General features: G+C 44.9%; 1 protein-coding gene across 2 annotated transcripts in view; it reads right to left on the bottom strand.

Moving 5' to 3' along the window:
* Positions 1-22,552, bottom strand: part of CNX2 (cofactor of nitrate reductase and xanthine dehydrogenase 2) — a 56,343-nt gene that overhangs the window by 21,429 nt on the left and 12,362 nt on the right. Inside the window, exon 5 of one of the 2 annotated variants that reach the window (XM_086487209.1) lies at positions 2,263-2,331. The exons of the other annotated variant lie outside the window; for it this stretch is intronic. Within the exon in view, the coding sequence (XP_086343335.1) occupies positions 2,263-2,331 (69 nt within the window). The remainder of the gene's footprint in view (positions 1-2,262; positions 2,332-22,552) is intronic. 2 annotated transcript variants of the gene reach the window in all.

Genomic DNA, 22,552 nt, shown 5'->3' with positions numbered 1-22,552 from the left:
TGGGATGTCTCTCACTTGTATCCCACCACATGTGGCATAAGCTGTCTAAGGGCCTAATGAGTCTCTGAGAAGAAAACAATGTCCCTATCTCTGAAACTGTCCTCAAAGGCACCAACGTCCAACCTCATAGATCCATTACAATTCCAAGTAGCCATCTTCAATGTGGTCCCATAGGTCTCACACCGTCATGTAGAGCACCGCTCTACAATCACCACCCGACCATCCATCTCTGTAAAAGGCCATCTTCCCCTTCTCTCTTGCCGCCGTAATCTCTAGCATTACCTCTCTCATATGCGCAAGCTGTGAGAAAGTGAGATCATCACCGAGAAAAATATCTGTCTTCTTGAGAGTAGGCCTCTTTCTCAAGAATTCCTTCTTCTCTTCCAAGGAGGGGAAGCGTAATATGAGAGCTCTCCTTTTTGAAGATTCTCCCGGGCCATCACTCTTCTTGCCCACTCTCCATGCCTTTGTGTGTGAAGGCTTGTCCACCCCCATCATGGATGTGAGGCTTGTGACCTCCTTTTCCACATTGTTTATGTCCTTGAGGCCGGTTACCCTCACATGTAGAGCCCGCATCCTCCTCCTTTGTTCCTCTTCGAGGGTCATGTTAATAAGAGTGGGTGTACAAGGAGCTTCCTTACCTTTCCCTTTCTTGGTAACTTCAATCCATTTTTCGGCCTCCTCTACTTTCTTTTGTGTTGCGGAGATGACCGCAGCCCATGACTTCTTCTCCTCACCTTCCTTGATAACTAGTATTTCTTCTCTCATGGTATTCAATTCTTCCATCTCCTTCCTTCACTCTTCCACTTCATTTCTCCTTCTTATTTCCTTCTCTATTGCCAACATCCTCTTCCCTGTCCGCATGAAAGAGGCTTTGTGGGCGGCCGGCGAGGGATGCCTCTTCTTACACGTGGGGGAAGCTGTTGGCACTTCTCCGATGCTTCCCATGAGAATGAGAGAGAGAGAGAGAGAGAGAGAGAGAGAGAGAGGGGGGGGAGTCTAAAACAGCAAAAAAATACAAGAAACCCTAAAAAACAGCAAAAGACGGTGACAAAACCCTTAAAAAAGCAAAACATAGTGACGAAACCCTTAAAACAACGAAAAAACAGTTTTGAAATCCTAAAAAACAGAAAAAAAACAGTGACGAAACCCTAAAAACAGTGAGAGACCCGAGAGAGAGAGAGAGAGAGAGAGAGAGAGAGAGAGAGAGAGAGAGATGAGATGAAATGTTATATTAATGTCTGCAAAAGGCCCAACTGACCAACAAGGGGATGAAGCTGATGGATCGAGAGAGAGAGCTCACCAAGTGCTACCTCAGATGCAAAAGGAGAGAGCTGAGTTGGCGTCTACTTGGATTGCTAAAGCGGATCGGATGAGCGCAGACTTTTTCTTGTTGTGTCGCGAGCGTCCACCTGGGAGGACAATCCCTATGCTTTCAGACACTTTGGAATGCTGCATACTGACCTGGACTTTACAGACCACCTCTCTACCCTTCTCACTGCATTGTCTTTGCACACTTTGAGGCACCACTGGAGTGTTGCATACAGACCCAGACTTTGTTTTATCTATTGCTACAGACGACTTCTCTACCCTTTCCATTGTTGAGCCAGTTACTTCTGTAACTAGAGGGCACCACATGCCAACTGAAAAGAGCAGATTGGAGCAGACTTTGAGCACTTCAAAACAACTGAACAAAGAGAGAGAGAGAGAGAGAGAGAGAGAGAGAGAGAGAGTCCACGAGGTAGACACGGAGTGGCGGAGTTCCACTCCCAGAGAAACTGGCCCGAAAACCTTAGGCCCCTTTCGGTATTTCTGTTGGATTGCTTCAACAAGGTACGGATGCCGGGGCTCCTCTCTGCTCCGCTGGACTGGGAATGCCAGAGAGAGCGCCCCCCCCAGGTACATATTTGAAAACAATATGACCAAACCAATGTGTATAATTAGTCCCAAAGCTGGGTCATGTGAACTTAAAATTATGCTTTAGCTGAAAAGAAAGGGGTTATAAGCATACTGCAAAAGGCTAAAAATTCATAAAAGTGCAAATAAGATGCAGATTCTGATATCCAGCTCCTGTTGATGCTATTGTTCACTATCAGTTTCAACTCTGTTCTCTTGTTCAAGTTACATACTACAACTCACAAAAATCTAATAATGTAACCATATCTGATGGAGCTATGCATGTTTAATTACTCACCTGTTTTGTGCATCGTGGACAAAAAGAAAACAGAAAATTAATGACAATTTTGAAAGCAGTATACTTACTGCGGCATGAATAATTTCTCTCAATCCATCATCGTCAGCACCATTCCTTATTGCATCTCGTAGACTCACCTGTTCAAAATATAAAGCCTACTCTGTGTGTGTGTGTGTGTGTGTGTGTGTGTGTGTGTGTGTGTGTGAAGCTAGATGAATGGATCAATGAAGCTAGATGAATGAATCAATGAAGCTAGATGTTGGTGCATATGAGGATAGCTTCAAGGGAAGAGACATTATTTTCTACTCTTGAGACACGTCAAACCCCAGTATCACACTTCCTAGAGTGACGGGATACCATTGGGAGACCACTTGTTGACAAGAGGTGAGATCAGAGCATAGCCGACGTGGGTCAAGAGGTGTAGCAGTTTTATTCAAGGAAGAGTTGCACCCTTTCATTCATCTTGTTCAGAGAGATGAGCATGCTAGATATATGTGGGTCAGGGTGAGAGCAGAGACAGGAAGCCACTTTATATTGCAATATGCTATTTCCCCCCAAGAACATCTCTCTATGCATCGCCCAACGGGGCAGTCACCATGCATGATTTTAGATGAGGACATATGGTAGTTCTCTAGGGATGGGGATGTCATCCTCCTAGGGGACTTCAATGCCAAGACGGGCCACTCTCAAGCAACCTTCTATGATACCTCAGAGGATATGTTAAGTGTCAGGTGCAGCGGAAGTGTTTAAGGGTTTAGCTCGGATCTAGAACTCTGCACAAACACAAGGGACACTTTACTTCACTTGAAAGAACTGAACTGAACTGAATGAAAGAGAGAGACACGAGAGAGAAAAGAGACGACACCGAATGTCGGGTCCCAAACCCTCAAGGGCCCCCTTGCTCTATTGCAAGAGCAAGTACTTTCTTTATTCTTGCACAATGCTGATACGATGTCTAAATGTTGAGATGTTGATGCTAATGGGTATTGATGCTACTGATGTTGGGTATTGGGGTGATGCCATTGATACTAGGTACTGTTGGATACTGATGGGCATTGAGGTATTGAGAGGTTCTATGTCGGCAATGATGACGATGACGAGGTATTGCTGGAGTCTATGTCGACGACGATGAGGTCGACGACGATGTACTGATGGTTCTGTGTCAACGACGATGATATCGATGACGAGGTTGTGATGGATCTTTGTCGACGACGATGACATCGACGACGACGAGGTACTGATGGGTTCTGTGTCGACGACGACGCTACGGCTGAATGCCGGAATCTGCTAGCGACGTCGATGGCTAGGGAACTACAACCATGACGAGGCTAGGCTGAAATCTGTTGGCGCTTCATGTTGAAAACGCTGGCTGTCATGGGCTGAAAACGCGATCATGATGGCTGAAAACGCTGGTCTCTTGGCTGAAAAACGCTGGTCATCAGGCTGAAAAATGTTGGTTCATGCTGCTTGAGAAAACGCTAGAGGGACTATGAGTACTGCGGGTCTGCTAATGCTTTTGCTCCCTTTGGGTCTCCTGCTCTCTCCATGCGGCCCATGGCCACTTATATAGCCTCCCCAATCTGGGTCGAGTAGTGACAAAGGCAGCCCATGACCCTGGAATAAATTGGCTGAAAAGAACTTATTAATAAGTAGCATGCTAAGAGGTGGTTCACACGCGGCAAATTACCTACATGCTGAAATGTTTTCATGTGCAAGAGAGGGTATGCAACTATGACTTGCCTGGGCATGCATGTCCTGCTAGAAGCTCACAAAGGTGCCAGGCTCAGTCCTAAGCTAATGACTCATGCTAGACTGTAGCAGAAGCTTGTCCACATAGCGCAAGTGAAGTGCACACGTGACATTAAGAGAGCCGGATAATAGTGATCTGGGAATGGCCAGGTGCTCACGGGATGATGTGCATAATGAGTATGCGAGATATTTGACAGACATGGGGACTGCACATGGATTGGTCATCCAAAATGGCTTACAAAGATTTCGAGCAGAGAATGGACTCACTTGTTCTCCTCACAGACACCGGGCTAGCACAGCGGACTATGTTATGGCTCAGCCCAGTTTTATACCAGCTATTCAAGATTTTACTGTCGTGCCCACGCCTGTTGGGGTACCAGTAGATCACTCTGTCACAAACCACTGACGTGTCAAATCCTAAAGAATGGAGCCAACTTGCAGATGCTGGCCGAGGGGCCTAAACCCTAAGAAGAACCAAGTAACAGAAGAATAAGTCCTCCCAACTTATGGGGACCCCGTTCAATGGGGCCCCAAGTGACATAAAGGATTAAAATAAAGCAGGACCCGCACACACGCAAAAAAATTGATGACGTGGCAGATTTTCGAAAATTGCATTGGCATGATGATGTGGCAGGCTGTACAGATTTCCGTGTTTTGCGCTGGCTGATGACAAGGCAGCTGTACGGATTTCCGTGATTTACGCTAGCAACTTTTTGGCTTTGCTTTTGGACCAAATGCTTTTGCGTTTGAAGCTTTTCACTGTAACTGCTTTTCAGGCTAATGGCCTTTAAATATGAGGTTAGGGCTCATTCTCTGGCATGCTTCCTTGCGAAGGTGCAAAGTCTCGAGTACCGGCTTGTACTGTGTTGATCCAATATAAAGAAATATCGAAAGGGATGCCAACGTTTGGGGCCAATACTCTCTGGGGTAAATTCCGCCACTCCATGTCGCGTGTCGTCTCTCTCTTTCAGTTCGGTTGTTAATGAAGTGCTAAAAGTCTGTTCAGCCTGTTCTTTTTTATTGGCACGTGGTGTCCGTCTTGTGACAAAGTCCCTCCTCACATTTACAGTTTCATTCCAATCTAGTACAGCTCCGTTGGCCCAGGCATCTACGCATACTTGATACACTTCTGCATTGGAGACTGACTTTGTCTACATGGATGGAATTTACAGCCTGGCCAAAGAGGAGCCAGGACGCCCATAAGAGGAGCTTACCCAAACATTGCCAGACTTTACATGATGCAACAATAGAGGCATACCCACACACCCAACCCGGGCACAGACAAGGCATTCTAGAAGTATGCCCCAAAACAGTTTGTATGATGAGGAGTGTAGAGAGATGAGAGCCACACTTCAAAGAGAGGTGCTTCTTTTCAAGAACTTCCGAAGCATCATGAGCACTACTTCATTCATCAATAAAGTGCACACAATTTGTGTAAAGTACTGTGGTCAATATGCCTAAAGCTTACTCATCTTCTGTTGGGTTGTTGTCTCAACTCAATATAAAGAAAGAATTTGTATCCTTTTACTAAAAGAGCGTATCTTTTATGCTCGAATAGTGTATTTGAGATGCCCACCGATGAGCAATCGCACCTTATGGTGGATAGACAAAATGGATTAGAACCAAATGTAGCGCACAAGCCTACAAGTCGCCCGTGACTTGGAAACTCTTTCATATTGACTCAAACTCGCACATGGCAAGAATGATGCCTTGGAGTGTGGGGTAGATCCACCTAAAAAGACAATTACAATCAATATGATAGCATGATCATAAAAGATTGCTCAATAAACATATGTGGACTGATTGCATGAAATGCTTTTATTCCTTTATAAGAACTTCAAATTGGTTTTCTAACACTAGAATTGTGTTGTATTCGAAAAGATCTTTCACTTGTCACCCATGCTAATATTTCATTTTGTTAGCATTGTTCTAAAATGAAGGTTCTAGAAGCTTCTAGAGGATCTAGAAGGGAAATTATAGAAGGACAAAGGACACTTGTTGTCACATGCGAATTGCACTTAAGCCATGTGGACAAGCTACTGCTACAGGTCAGTACCAATCTTAGTAAGTATAGCTTAGGATCTAGCCTCGCACTTTGTGAGCCTCTAGAAGCACATGCATGATCAGGCACATCAAAAGTTGCATACCTTCACTTGCACAGTACACTCACTTAAGCATATAGGCATATGAACAGTCACTTAAGTCATTTATTAATAGGTGACTTTGACATGACATTTATTAAAAGTAGGTAGAGCAAATGACTAAAAAACCCTATAAAAGAATCACTTGACCTTCAGTGTTTAGGATCATCAGAGAACCCAGTACCCGCAGGGGCACCTAGCGCCCAAAGCACCTCAGTACTCTCATCGCCGGCACTTCACGACCCTCACCATCAGCGTTTTCTACAAGGACCCATCTGTGTTTTCTCCATCAAAATTCAGCACCAGCGTTTTCAGCCATGAATTACCAGCATTTTCAGCCTCAGTATCAGATTCAGCCCAATGTTTTTGCACCAGATCAGCCTTAGCATTTTTGCATCAGATCAGCATCACCACGAAGTATTCAGTATTCAGCATTTAACCATTGTATCAGCATTGTGCAAGTAATCTAAAGCAAGTACTTGCTCTAGCAACAAAGTAAAAGGACCCTTTAGGGTGGTTGGGACTTGGCATGCTCTCTCTCTCTCTCTCTCTCTCTCTCTCTCTCTCTCTCTCTCTCTCTCTCTCTCTCTCTCTCTCTCTCTCTCTCTCTCTCAATTACAGATTTCTTTACACTAGATATTGGACACCCAGAGGAGCAGCCACCATTGCAGAGCTCTGTCCGCACTCATACTACCACTACTGGCATTCTCATAGACCGAGCATTGGAGCTAGGGAGATCTAGGCGACCGCGATTGAGGAGAGGAGTTACACAATATGATGGAGACTACAGCAGAGGATCCGAGCCATACTTTCTCGACATCCAGAGTGCACATCAGGATGGATCTCTACCATATCTCTCCCCCCCCCCCCCCCCCCCCCCCCCCCCCCCTTCTTCTCTCATTGTACTACACATTGTACTAGCTCACACATCCATACAATCTGTCATGTGACACATCCAACTCTATGTGTCCGTGGTCAAGCTCCAGCACGACAAGGGTTCAGTCAGTCCAGTCAGTCTAGATTTAGAAGTGATCTGGCACTTTTGTGACTCTGTTCGCAGACCGTGCATGCCCAGACACTTAGTGTAGATGCATATCCTCGAGTTGCACACAGCATGATCATAAGCATTCCAATCAGAATCCTTTAGGGGAATTTTCCAGTGCATTTAGCCTATTTTCCCTATTTTTGACATTTTTTCACTTATTATTTTTAAGTGACTTTTGTTCGAAAGTAGGTAGGGCAAATTGAGTAAGTTTGTATATAAGCAAACCTAGACTAGCACTAATTGGCAGAAGAGGCAGCAGGAGCACCATTGCTCAACAGGCAACTTCTCAGCAGAACCCCAAGCCCTAGCGTTTTTGCTCCACAGCAACCACCTAGCGTTTTTGGACCAGATCAGCCAGCGTTTTTGCTCTTGCAGATCCCTGGCAACAGCAGACTCAACAAGAAGCCTAGCGTTTTGCATTTGCAGAACAACCGGCGACAGATTGCATATTTTCAGCCCTAGCGTTTTTGCTCTTGCAGATTAGACCCAGCGTTTTGCAGATTTACCGCGATGGAACATCAAGGAACATCAGCGTTTTCAGTTTTCAGCCCTTAGACACTGCAGATCAAGCCCGAACCTCGTAGATCTCACCTTCCCGCAGCAGTTCCTCGCCGCACGGTCAGTTTCCGCAAGGTTTACAGTTTCAGCCCGGAAAACGCAGATTTCAGCATCAACGTTTTCAGCGCGTCGTCGTCGCATCGTCGCCATCGACATCATCACCGACATAGAGTCAGAATTCAGCAGATAAAGATTTGCAGATTTCAGCCCGTCTCGTCGTCGACATCGTCGGCAAGTCCAAGCATTGTAGAGACTTGTGCAATCATAAGTAGACCGCTCTCGCCATAGAGAGTGGGGCCTTCGGTGGAGGGTTTTACAACGTCTCTGGTGTCGTATTCTCTTCTCTCTCTATCTCTCAGTCTCATACACTTTCACGCACAGTGTCCATTCACTTGTTTGTGATCATTGTACTCTCTCATTAAGAACGGAAGGCTCTCCCTTCCATAAGAACAAAAAGGAACCTTGAGCACAGTTCGGAGCACTCATTTTGAGCAAAGTTCAAACATTCATTCCGCTGCACCTAACACAATCCCAGCTTGTAGTAGTTGTATTTTTAGTTTCAATTCTTCTCTTACTCTTTGATTCTCGACATGGTATCAGATTCATATGTTGTAACAGCTTGGTCTCATAGGTCATTTTGGCCTTTTAAAGACGTTAATTGTCACAAAACGGGAGCGTACACGAGCACTTAGAAATCTGAAAAATAAAATACTTTGCAAATGTGAGAGAAGGGAGAAGATCGACACAGTATTGGGGACCAGAAGATGGGCTGGTCCCACCCCCCCCCCCTGTCAAGAGTATTCTTTATTTAGGGAGAATTCATATACAAGCACGAGAACCCGAGGAAACCCCTCCGTTCTGTAATCTTAGACCCGAAGGTCGTGCTTTCCCGTAAAAGGGCTTGGGCACAAGGTCGTTCTTTCCCGTAAGGGACTTAGGCACGAAGCCGTACTTCCCGTAAGGGGCTTTCCCGTAGGAAGGGAGATTCCTGCAAAACAAACCACACAAAGCAACAATTCTCAATGCGTATCAACACATTATACCTCTTGCTCCTTGCTCGGAAAAGCGACCTCCGTACTCAGTCGTCACACGAACACTTGCAGATTTCCGTCGCCAGTACTTGCTCCAGAATCTTCAGCGCTAACTCCTTCTGTTGCTCCCGGCGTGCCTAAAACTGGAACGCTTGCTGCCCTTTTATAGGCCTGGGCACCCGGCGGAAATAGGGCACAAAAAGCAAAAGCTTTGGCGCTTCTAGAGAGAGGAGAGAGAGAGCTCGCTGTTTTTGGCGCTTCTAGAGAGGGGAGAGAGAGAGCTCGCTGTTTTCAGCCCATGCGTAGCTTATTAGCGCTGGGTTTTTAAAGAGCCTTGCTTTATTTTATTATAAGAGGGCTGGTCACTTAAAAGTGACTGGCCACTTTATAAAATAAAAGTGTGAACCTGTTCAAACTCTAAAAACTCACTTAGTTAGTGAAAACAATGCTACACGAACACATTCCAGGCGTCCCCGGGTGCAGAACACGGGCATAGATGCAATGCAGACACAGACTCCTCGCGGGAAAGCATCTGCCCTCCCGCGAATGTTCCTGCTTTTCGTAAAAAGCTTCATCAAACCCATCTTTATTCTTGTGCTTGCGTTCTTCCGCGTATTTTCTTACTCAGTTCGGATTTCCTCCTTAGCCTACGGAATGCCCCCTTTCTGATGCACCCGTCACCCATCATGTGACGCATCAGGGACACTCGTAACCCGGCCCTTTCCACCGAACTTACGGAAACTCCTTCGCGATGTTTACCGTCACCCATCAAATGACACATCAGAGTTGTCCGTTCTTGATGGCACTTCCTATAGCTACAATCTTTTAACAATTCTTAGTGTACACAATAAAATATCCTAGAAAAAGAGATTAATCATTAAAAATTAAGAAAATAGTCCAATTAGCAACATTAATATATCATTTCATTTCATTTCTCTCTCTCTCTCTCTCTCTCTCTCTCTCTCTCTCTCTCTCTCTCTCTCACACACACACACATTTTGTTCAATTCTCTCAAGTGAAGTAAAGTAACCTTGTGTTTGTGCAAAGTACTAGATCTAAGCTAAAATCCTTAAACCCTTCCATTGCACTTGACCCTTCACGAACTCAAGGAAGTACTAAGAATCCAAGAAAAACCAAGAACCCAAAGAATCTCTTTGAGAATTTTTTTCTCCATATTAGCCACTCATTTTCGTGGCCTTGTCCCAGACTTATTAGCCACTCCCACCCTTAGCCCATCACGCATCGGGCACACTTCCCCGTCTAAATAACTATGTCTTTAAATGAAGATCGGCATCACATACACGAAGATCCAAATCTTGAGTACCAAGATCGCTGCTTGCCTTATATGCAGATATGGAAGGAGTTGGAAGCAGGATCCCTAACCCTCTTCTGCGTTCGCATTTGCATGAAGCGTGCATCCACTTCCGTCGACATGGGACCATTGGAAATACCTCCGAGCACCCTTACCTTTCATCTTCACCCGCGGTGTTTTCACGATTAGGACTATTCGAATGGTAGCACTTGCTCGCAAGGCAGAGTCAGCAGTAGTAAGGCTACCTAGTAACTCGTATGGTCGGTGTAACCGGCCCGTAGGGCGGTAGACTTTAGCTTTCACCCGATTCTTTACTTGAAAAACTTTACTTGAACTTTACGACACAAAGGAACTTCACGAATAAACATGTGACTGGAATTAACACTTCACACAAACCTCGGCTTGGCAGCTAGAGCGCTACCAAGCAGACAGCGACACCCTGTTGGCCCCAAAGACTGGCGTCCCTTTTGGTATTTCTTTATTCTTATTAAACTTGAGATAAAACCTGCGAGTTCCTACGAGTTGTCCCGCTTTTACCGGGCTGAAAATGGCCGACTATAGCCCAATTTCGACAACACAACCACAATAGGAGGCTTCACAGATAAAATCCCCATGCCAAAGGTGAATTTCCCGGAACATACGAACACTTTCCCAAACCTGGCGAGATCTACATCACGCTGAATTCTATCACGAGACGGGCACCACGTGCCAACGGAAAAGATTAGACTGAACAGACTTTTAGCACTTCAATAACAATTGAACTGAAAGAAAGAGAGCACACACGACACAGAGTGGCGGAATTCCACCCCAAAGAGTACTGGCCCCAAACCTTGGCGCCCCTTTCGGTATTAATTTTAATTACTTGACTCGGTACAATGTCGTTACTCACGCTCTGCACCTTCTCCTAGAAGAGTGCCAAAGAATGAGCCCTCTGCACATATTTAAAGGCCCTTGGCCTTGAAAAGCAGTTACATGAAAAGCAGACAAACTCAAAAGCATCTGGTCCCAAAAACACTAGTGCCCAAAAAGCTGCCAACGTGTTTTGCGGAATTCGTACAGCATGTCAGTGCAAAATCCGGAAATCCGTACAGCTTGCCACGTCATCATTCTCTCCGTGCGTGTGTGGGCTTACTTTATTTTAATGCCTTTATGTCACTTGGGCCCCATCGAACTGGGTCCCATAAGTTGGTGGGAACTCTTCTTTAAAAATAGGCCACTTGGCAAGACTTTACAAGTTGGTAGAACTTCTTCTACTGTTTCTGCTTCTTCACTTAGGGTTTATGCTCCTCGACCGGGATCTGCCGGTTGGCTCCGTTCTTCAGTGGCTTGACACGTCAACAATTTGTGACATCCTCCCTTCTTGAAAGAAAGTAATCGTCCACAATTACAGCATATTTTTCAAAACAACTCGAGTTAGCTCAAAAATTTCCGAGGGTCATTCCGAGACACATTTTGAGGGACAATCAGTTTTCTAATTCCAAATCGGAGCTCTTGATTTCCTGGGTCGTTGGCTTCCCAGAAGAATCTCATCCAATAAAGAGTCTCATTCCAGATCGGAACTGTTGATATCCTAGGTCGTTGGTTCCCCAGGAGTATCTCATCCAAAAAGGAATATTCAGTGGTTGGCACATCACAATGCAACATGAATGCTCACATATGCATGTTACAAGACATAGAAACATAAAGCCGCCGATGAACACTCCTACTGCATAACCTAACAAGGTTCAAGCCAGGAGATATTCAAAAACTCATCACTCCTCCCGCATAACCTAAAAAGGTTCGGGCCGGGAGATAGAGGCCTTTACAACCAAACGCCCCCTAGAACGTAGCCTGCATCGTTTGGAGGTTCAAGCATACAATTAAACGCTCCACAGACACCCCGTCTGCGTCGTTCAGAGGTTTTCCAACATACAACGAAACACTCCCCAGACATCCCGTCTGCATCATTCCAAGGTTCAGACAATACCAAAACAACATTTCTCACTACTCCACCCGGGAGTTAAATCACCACTCGTTAAAACCAGTATTAAAACCAAAGTCAAACAGTTCAAATCAGCACCAAGACAAGTTCAAAACAGATACCATCCATTTCAAACAAATTTCAAACAATACTTGCTTGAATAGAGTTCAAAAGTATCTAGCTACAAAAGACCTAGAAAATTTATTCACGTTTTTGTTCGGACAACCGAACTTGAGGACAATTGGCTTGTCCTTTTGCATGAGGGTAATGGTTTGGTTCCGAATGTGGAGAGTCGCATCATTCTTGTCGTGCCAAGGCATGCCCAAGAGAACGTCGCAGTTTCCCAAATTCATAATATGGAAATCGGCTTTTCCATGATAATCTTAAATAGTCACTGGAGGAGCACCAATGAGTGTTACCACTTTTTGAGTTTGTCCCGTGGCTACTTCGGCTTCAATTTCTCCACCCTCTGCATCATAATCAAAGTGCATTTGCTTCAAGAATTCTGGATGGATGAAGTTCTCGGTAGCTTCGGGGTCAAAGAAAATAAGCGCTTTAAAACCTTTAACTTTGCCATATGCTTGGCACAATTCATTTGTACTTTCAAGGCGTATGCCATAGACATTAGGGACTAGTCCAATAGCGGGTCTAGCTCTCTTAGCTGGAGGTGGCGTTGGGGTTCTGTCGGTTGTCGGTGCACGTTTAACAAGGGGGATGTCACGTGCGCATTGCAATTGAGCCATGTGGACAAGCTATTGCTACAGGTCACCACCAATCTTATATAGCTTAGGATCTAGCCACGCACTTTGTGAGCCCCTAGAAGCACATGCATGATCAGGCACGTCAATAGTTGCATACCCTCACTTGCACAATACAGTCACTTGAGTATATATGCATATGAGCAATCACTTAAGTCATTTATTAACAAGTGACTTTGACATGACATTTATGAAAAGTAGGTAGAGCAAATGGCTAAGAAAACCTGTAAAAGAGTCACATGGCCTTCAATTTTTAGGATCATCAAAACCAGTATCCGCAACGGCACCCAGCGTCCACAGCACCTCAGTTTTCTCATCGCTAGCACTTCAGGACCCTCACCATCAGCGTTTTCAGCCAACACCCATCTGTGTTTTCTCCATCAGAATTCAACACCAGCGTTTTCAGCCATCAATTACCAACATTTTCAGCCTCAGCCACAGACTCAGCCCAGCGTTTGTGCACAGATTCAGCCCAGCCACAGATTCAGCCCAGCGGTTGTGCACCAAATCAGCCTTAGCATTTTTGCATCAAATCAGCATTAGCACGAAGTATTCAGTTTTCAGCATTTAGCCATTGTATCAGCATTGTGCAAGTAATCCAAAGTAATACTTGCTCTAGCAACAGAGCAAGGGGCCCTTGCTTCCTTGGCTTCCTTGGGCTTCTCGCCCTTCTTGAGTTTAAGAAGTTGTTCTCGGATGGAGCGGTTCTCCTCTTGCAAACTTTGAAGAGCTTGTAAGATAGCAGCGTGTGTTTCTTCCATTAGTAAACAAAGAGATGCTCAAACAATTGTGCCACAAGCAACTAAAAGCACTAGTAGAATAGGGGTGAGCATCAAACCTGGCTCTGATCCCACTGTAAGAGCCCTGTGCAACTAAGAGTGCTTATTCGTGATTCAATACTTAAAGAACTTGACAAACATTAATCACAACACTTCATAGAGACGAGAGAGAATGAGGGTTGAAGATGGTCAAACCCCCCCAAAACAAAATAAATTTCTGCTCAATCCAAGTACCTTAGGATTGAGCTCAGTTACAATAAACCTGAGAGTGAGTTTAAGTAGACTACATTTGTAGATCATGCAAGATGCATATGTGCACATGCATTAAAACAAACGATGTAACAAACGGACACCCCAAGTCTAGATTCTGTCACGACACAGCAGAGATTCCTTAAAAAAAACAATTCACAAATCAAGCGAGAGAGAGAGAGCCGACATGGCCTGGCGTAGTTCCATGCCAAGAGAGATTGGCCCCAAAGACTCGTGCCCCTTTCGGTAATTCTTTTATATTAATCTATGAGCAAAGTACAACTTCCCGCGTCCAGATGCTTTGAGAAGTGGCCCCTTGCGTCACTTATAAAGATTACAAGGGTTGCTAAAAGCAAAGCCCCAAAAGCATTAAACTCAAAAGCAATAGAGTCCCAAAAGCAACTCGTCAAAAACTGTCAATAAAAGCAATAGCAAAAATTGTGAAAATCCGTACAACTGCCACGTCAGCAACTCAACGCAAAAAAAACCGGAAATCCATATTGTCTACCTCGTGGCACTCTGCCACGTCAGCCTGTCCGTACAGTTCTGCCACGTCAGCACAGAGGCTGCCATGTCATCAATTTGTGACATACCCCCCTCTTAAAAGAATTGTAATCGCCCTCGATTACGCTTGCAAAACAGAGAGAGGCCATAAACCAACTCAGTAGACACTGACTCTAAGTACCGATGCATTAGACCCGACACATCTAGCACTTGTACAAAGACGACAGTCACATCACAAGACATCACAGGACATCACATGACAAATCAATCGCAAAAAAATTCATCCTAAATCTCAGACCATGACTGCCAGCAACATATTTAGTAACCGCATCTAGATCCATCCCGAACCTCACTGATGTCAGATTAACTAATCCTTATTGCAATCATGTCTATAGAGATTTATGAGACCGAAATGCTGCAGTCATTTAGTATTTCAATTCCTGCACTCAAGCAAGTCAAATGAGAGAGTACAAATCAATCGTGTTCAATTTCGAAAATTCCGTTTCATAAAGTCATTCAGCAGAATACTGTCAGCCCATCAGCCCATCAGTATCTCTGAAACCCAAAGGGGACATCAGTGACCTTATTCAATTGAGGAAGTCTGTTGACAAAGTAGCGGAGTGACTCCCCTCTTGTGCAATCCCTCTGCACCAGATTCAACCTTGCAGAGTTCGGGGATCTACCGGAGTAGACCATGCTAAACCAAATGCTTCAAGGTAAAGTTCCAAAATCTGAGTATTTGCTAGGTCCTCCTCCTCCATCCACTTCGCATCTAATGTCGGATAGTTCTTGAATTTAACCAAGAACCGCCAAATCACTTTACCTTTCATCTTTTTTTATAAAGCCTCGCGGACATTGGCAAAAGCAGTGTCCAAGTCCCTCGTGTATTGGTCGGCTTCAAAAATCATGTCTTTAGTGCTGAGAAAGCGTGGAACCTTCGGAGCACCTTCAATTATCTTAAATGGCGCCTTCCCCGTCGAGGAGTGAACCATTTTGTTGTAGGCAAATTCCACCAAAGGCAAAAAAAAGTCTCACTGAGTCTTCTGATCAGAGATGTAAGACTTCAATAAATTCAGAACAACTCAATTTGCAATCTCAGATTTCCCATCTGTTTTCGGGTGGAATGATGACAAGAACTGCAACCATGTCTCAATGTTCCCCCAAATAGCCCTCCAAAACAAACTCGTGAATCGGGGATCTCTATCAAGGACTATTGTCTCAGGCATGCCATGTAATCGAAATAACTGTGCAATGAACAGTCTCGCTAAATGGTCCGGCTTAACTGTTTTCTTCACTGGAATGAAGTGAGCTTGCTTGCTAAATCTGTCAATGACAGTCCAAAACCCATCGTGCCCACTCTGTGTCTACGGGAGATCAAAGATGAAATCCATTACAATACTTTCCTAGGGGCAGTGGGAATGGGTAAAGGCTGTAGTAATCCCTGTGTCTTATGCCTGTCAAACTTGACCTTCTAGCATACTAAACAACTGTGAACAAAGTCGTCCACATCTTTCTTGAGTCTCGGCCAAAAGAAATAACGCTCCACACCTTTCAAGGTGGTATCAATGCCACAGTGACCCGTAAAAGGTGGACAATGGTACTCGGTCAAAACCTTTTCCATCAACGGCTGTGTAACACACAACACTGTTTTCTTCATCAAGTAGCCATCCTGTATGGAATATCCTGGCACTATCTCCCCATTCTGTATCCAAGTAAACACATCGGAACAATCCGGATTGGTGGCATACTGCTCAACCATATCCTCGAAGCTTCTATGATGGATCGCGAAAATAGCAGAGACCAAGGGCTTCCGAGACAATGCATCTGCCACTTAATTTTATGTACCTGAACATGGACAATCTGGAAGTGAAACTGTGGCAAGATGTTAGCCCACCGCATCTGCTTTTCCGAAAGCTTCTCCTGTGACAAGTAGTAGCATAAACTCTAATTATCAGTAAAGACCATGAAATCGGCTCCGAGTAGGTAATGTCACCACTGAGTAAGAGCAATCACATGGCCTTCTTGCATCAAGATCGCTCCCAGACTACGACCACAAGCATCACAATAAACTTCGAATGGCTTTTGCAAGTCTGGCAAATCCAACAATGGTCCAATAGTCAGTTTTTCCTTGAGTGTCTGAAAGGCAGTCACCTCTATCGGTCCCCACGAGAAAGGGACTCCTTTCTGAGTCAATAAGTGCAAAGGGGAAGCTACCTTTGCAAACTTCCGAATGAACCGCCGGTAGTAAGAACACAAGTTCAAAAAGCTTCTAACTTCATGAACATTCTTTAAGTCTGGCCAATCGCGCATAGTCTCAATTTTGGCCGGGTCCATCTGTACTCCTGTTGGTGAGACGATGTGTCCCAGAAAGTGTATCTCCAGCAAGGAAAAATCGCTCTTTTTGGCATTGATAACCAATTTGTGATCACGTAATGCTGAAAGACCTGAAGACGATGGTATCGATGTTCTGCTTCATCCTTGGAGAAAACTATAATATCATCAAAGAAAGTGCCCACAAAAGATCGATGCTCTCGGAAAATCCTATCCATCATTCAGTTGAAAGCCGCTGGAGCATTAGTAAGTACAAAGGCATCACCAAAAATTCGTATAAACCAAAGCGTGTCTAAAAGGTTGTCTTGTAGACATTTTTGGAGCGATTCTAATCTGATGATACCTGCTTTTCAAATCAATCCTGCTAAAACAAGAGGATCCCTGAAGTCAGTCAAGAATATCATCAATCGTTGGAATCGGAAATCTGTTCTTCATAGCAATTTTATTGAGAGCTCTATAGTCAATGCACATCCTCCAAATCCGTCTTTCTTTAGTATCAGGAAAACCGGAGAACAGTAGGGTGAAGTACTCGGCTGGATGAGACCCTTTTCGAGAAGGCCTTTCACTTGGTTCATGATTTCTTCATTCTGGGCTTGGCTATCACGATAAGGTGGCTGGTTCGGTGGTGTGCTTCCAGAAATCAGATCAATAGTATATGATCCTCAGGACGAGATGGGGGTAACTCACCAGGCAGGCCTTCTGAGAAACAATCAACATGTGTGCAAAAATTCTTGTCGTTCTTTGTCTAATTCAGACATGTTCGTTCGTTGTTCATCATTCAGTTCTTTCAAGTAGATCGAGAAAACAAAAATACTGGATTTAATTTTGAAATGGCCGAAGCCGATACAATAGGGACGGACTCGTGTAACAAACTCCTGACGTGTCAAAGCCTAAAGAATGGAGCCAACTTACAGATGTGGCCGAGAGGCCTAAACCCTAAGAAGAACAAGTAACAAAAGCAATCCTACCAACTTATGGGGACCCCGTCCGATGGGGCCTCAAGTGACAAAAGGATTAAAAAAAGTAGGACCCGAACACACGCAAAAACTAATGACGTGGCAGATTTCCGAAAATTGCGTTGGCATGATGACGTGGCAAGTTGTACGGATTTCCGTGTTTTGCGCTGGCTGATGATGTGGCAGTTGTACGGAATTCTGTGATTTACGCTAGCAGCTTTTTGGCTTTGCTTTTGGACCAGATGCTTTTGAGTTTGAAGGCTTTTCACTGTAATTGCTTTTTAGGCCAAGGGCCTTTAAATATGAGGCTAGGGCTCATTCTCTGGCATGATTCCTGGAGAAGGTGCAGAGTCTAGAGTACCGGCTTGTACTGTGTTGATGTAATATAAAGAAATACCGAAAGGGGCCCCAAGGTTTGGGGCCAATACTCAAGGTTTGGGGCCAATACTCTCTAGGGTGGAATTCCACCACTCCTTGTCGCGTGTTGTCTCTCTCTCTCTCAGTTCAGTTGTTATTTGAAGTGCTTAAAGTTGTTCACTCTGTTCTTTACGTGGTGCCCATCTTGTGACAACTTGCCCTTCAATTTTACATCTAGTACAATTTATTTGCCCTTCTCATTTGTCAAAGTCGCTTTCTGGGCCCAATAGTCGACCACGGCGTTTTTCTTATGGGACCAAGGGATTCCTAGGAGGACGTCACACCCTTCCAAAGGCATGATGTAAAAGTCCTTGCATGCCAATGACAGGCGTAATGGCTACATCCCGTCCAGCCGCCGCTAGAACTGCCTCCGCAGGTGGCCCCATCCTATCGGGCGTAATCTCGAGCCGCGCCGCCAATTCAAGTGAAATGAAGTTGGCCTTGGCTCCTCCATCAAAAGAGATAAGGGCTTCCTGATCTTTCACTTTGCCCCATGCTCGGCAAAGTTCTGTACTTTCATCTATCTCGCTTGGGTCGGTTTCCATGCAATCCGGTACCAGACCTGCTTTCATCTTGCCTTTTCTGCCACGTTCCTCCCTGGCATGTCTTCATCTGTCCTCGTTGTGCCTTTTTAGGGCACTTTGTGAAGATGTGCCCTTGTTCCCCGCAACCAAAACACTTCCCCTCTTTGAGATAATTATCCCTCTCTCTAAGAGTCAATCGGGGTTGTGTATCTTTCTTTTCCTGGGGATTCCTTTTCTTTCTATTTTCATTGTTCGAGGTCTATTTGGTCCTCTGAGTCAAAATTTCATCAATGGGGTAAGTCAAATTCCCTGAATGTATCGAGAATCCCCATTTCGCATGTCCCATTCGTTGTTGTATAGACTCGGACTATTGTTCAAGGCAGTAATCTCGGATCTCTGTAGGGAGTCCGCAGCAAAACCGCTCAATCTGTTTCTTAAAAGTGACCTTCTTAAACGAAGAGGTCGGTAGAAAAGAATCCCAAAACCTCTTGCAATATGCGTCCAAAGAATCACCCTTGGTCATCCGAAGATGGTTCCAAGCGGTTCTTACATTTCGTTCGTACTCCTGAGTCAACCATGAAGAAATACTCTGAGTAATGCCCTCCAGAGAAGGCTATGTCAAACTGCTTTATGAAGGCCAAAACCCTCGGAGCATCTCGAAATCCAGAAAAGGATTCAATTTTATTCATTGTCCACCCTCTTTAAATTTCTTTGTCTTCTTGCTCTTATCTTCGAGGAAATTGTATTGGTTGGCTCTGTAAAAGTGCTTCTTCGCATAAAACATGTGATCGTCGAAATTCGAACTGTAAGAGGATGACTCCTCCATAGAACTATCAGAAACTGGTCGGAATCTAACCTTCTTTGCCTTTTTCTTGTTCTTTCCAAAGATTTTCTTTTTGCTTCGCTTCTTGCCCTTTCTGTCCTCCTCACTCGAGTCGAAAAAGGAAGAGCTAGAAGAACTATCAGAAGAAGAGGAAGAGGAATTGGGTAGTCCTTCAAAACGCACACGCTTCTTCTGCTTTCTTACGGATGCAAAAGAAGATTGACGGCCCAAGTAACCGGGGTAGTCAGTCCCCTTCTTGCGCTTCTTCGATTGCTTCTTCGTGTCCAAAAGTTGACTCACCTAGGTCTGGACCACCTCTTGAAGTTCTTCTTCAGTAAACATCCTCGGAGCACGAGGTTTCTTGATTGCCGGTTTGATTGGTGGTTCAGTGGCTTTCTGCTACTGAGTATGCACTTCAACCATGGACTGATGGGTCAAAAATTTTGCAAACTGGGGATCTTTAGCAAACTGAAGCATCTGCTATGTGCACTCGTCAACCTGTTGCCGAAGTTGCATCTCCAAAAGTTTATATTGTGTAGGCTTGGGTGGCCCATACTCATCTTCTGCTAAGTCGCTTGAATTTGCCATATTGCCTCCTCGCCTCAACGGTTGTAGAAGAGGTCAATTGATTCTTTTCGGAATCCATAGGTGTCGCGGAAAAAAAAAGGATCGGATTTCCCAATAGAAGAGAAATCAATCGTGCTCTAATACCACTGTAACAAACTTGGACAGCCCAAGTCCAGATTCTGTCACGACACAACAAAGATTCCTTAAAAAAACAATTCGCAAATAAAGAGAGAGAGAGAGAGTCGACACGGCCAGGCGTAGTTCCGTGCCAAGAGAGATTGGCCCCAAAGACTGGCGCCCCTTTCGGTATTTCTTTTATATTAATCTGTGAGCAAAGTACTACTTCCCGCAAGTGCTCGCTCTAAGACTCTGCATCGAGATGCTCTAAGAAGTGAGCCCCCTTTGGTCACTTATAAACATTACAAGGGTTGCTAAAAGCAAAGCCCCAAAAGCATTAAACTCAAAAGTAATAGGGTCCCAAAAGCAACTAATCAAAAATCTGCGAGTAAAAGAAGCATCGCAAATAGAGGAAATCCGTAAGGCTGCCACGTCAGCATGTCAACGCAAAAAGCGGAAATCCATACTGTTTGCTACGTCAGCAACTCAGCACAAAAACCGGAAATCCGTATTGTCTGCCACGTGGCACTCTACCACGTCAGCACAGAGGCTGCCACATCATCAGTTTGTGACAAACTATCACAAACTGGTGACATGGCAGGTCCCCGGAACAAACACACACACACACGCGCTGACTGTTGACATGGCCAGATTGTCCATGTTCAGGGACAGAAAAACTTGGTGGCAGATGCATTGTCTCGAAAGCCCCTGGTCTTGGCTATTTCTGCAATTCATCATAGAAGCTTCGAGGACATGGTTGATCAGTATGCCACAGATCCGGATTTTTCCAATGTATTTACTTGAATACAAAATGGGGAGGTAGTAGCGGGATATTCCATATGGGATGGCTACTTGATGAAGAAAACGATGTTGTGCTTCACACAGCCCTTGAGAGAAAAGGTTCTGACTGAGTGCCATTGTCCACCTTTTACAGGTCATGACACCACCTTGAAAGGTGTGGAGCGTTACTTCTTTTGGCCGAGACTCAAGAAAGATGTGGACGACATTGTGTAACAAACTGCTGACGTGTCGACCTACTGAAGAACGAAGCTACCGGCCGAGGGGCCTAAACCCTAAGAAGAACAAGTAACAGAAGAAGAAGTCCTACCGATTTATGGGGACCCCGTTCGATGGGGACCCAAGTGACAAAGGATTAAAATAAAGCAGAACCTGCACACACACACACACAAAAACTGATGACGTGGCAGATTTTCGAAAATTGCACTGGCAGGATGACGTGGCAAGCTGTACAGAATTCCGCGTTTTGCGTTGGCTGATGACGTGGCAAGCTGTACGGATTTCTGTAAATTACGCTGGCAACTTTTTGGCTTTGCTTTTGGACCAGATGCTTTTAAGTTTGAAGGCTTTTCACTGTAATTGCTTTTTAGGCCAAGGGCCTTTAAATATGAGGTTAGGGCTCATTCTCTGGCATGCTTCCTTCCTGGAGAAGGTGCAGAGTCTGATAGTACCGGCTTGTACTGTGTTGATGCAATATAAAGAAATACCGAAAGGGGCGCCAAGGTTTGGGACCAATACTCTCTGGGGTGGAATTCTGCCACTCCGTGTCGCGTGTCGTCTCTCTCTCTCTCTCTCTCTCTCTCTCTCTCTCTCTCTCTCTCTCTCTCTCTCTCTCTCTCTCTCTCTCTCTCTCAGTTCAATTGTTAATGAAGTGCTAAAAGTCTGTTCAGTCTATTCTTCTCTATTGGCACGTGGTGCCCATCTTGTGATAGTGGTATCAGAGCATCAGGCGTGTGCTTTTCTGAAAGCATACCGGTCCTACAAAAGAACAGACAGAGCTATTGAAATTTCATTCGATGTATCTTTGCCCTCCAAACCGGACTTATTAGCCACTCCCACCCTTACTTCATCGCGCATCGGGCGCGCTCCCGTCTTCATCGATGTGTCTTACAGAGCATAAGCCATAAAGAACCCAAGACTTGGAATTCATGGATTCGGCAGAATATTTGCCGTTTCTACTCAACGAGCTTCACGACATTCTTTCGCGACATCCTCAGCAGAATCTTCCGATGCTGCAAAGTTTTTAACAATTTTTGAGCTACATGTTACCCCCTCTGATGCCCCAAGTGGTACCTCCTCCTCCGGCACCAGAAAGTACGAGAGCTTCCAACCGGCAACCTTCTCAGCCATCTGTTCCGATCAGGGGAGTCTTCAGAAATATGGTGCAGCCATCTGACCCTGATCCAATGCAACCGCCTTTGCCACCGCCATTGCCCCCACCTCCACCACCAGGCTACGATGTTTGGAGCCCATATGGATACCCTTATTATCCATACCCAGGACATGCGCCTAACCAACCCAAAGATTTCAAAGATGGTGGCATGACAGTCAAATTTTTCACTTTTTCCGAGGTGAAAGATCGCAAGAAAGCATTGCAGTTCCTACAGCAATTCGACAACATCTATGCTTTGGGGAACTACACAGAAGAATCCAAGATTTCTCGAGCAGCAAGATTTCTTAAAGATAATGCTATACAATAGTGGAGTTCAATCGTGTCACAACCTCATGCTCCAAGCAAG

Source organism: Adiantum capillus-veneris, chromosome 2 (assembly GCF_014529385.1).
Source record: "Adiantum capillus-veneris isolate H3 chromosome 2, ASM1452938v2, whole genome shotgun sequence".
Taxonomy (NCBI): Eukaryota; Viridiplantae; Streptophyta; class Polypodiopsida; order Polypodiales; family Pteridaceae; genus Adiantum; species Adiantum capillus-veneris.
This window is presented reverse-complemented; position numbering and strand designations above follow the sequence as displayed.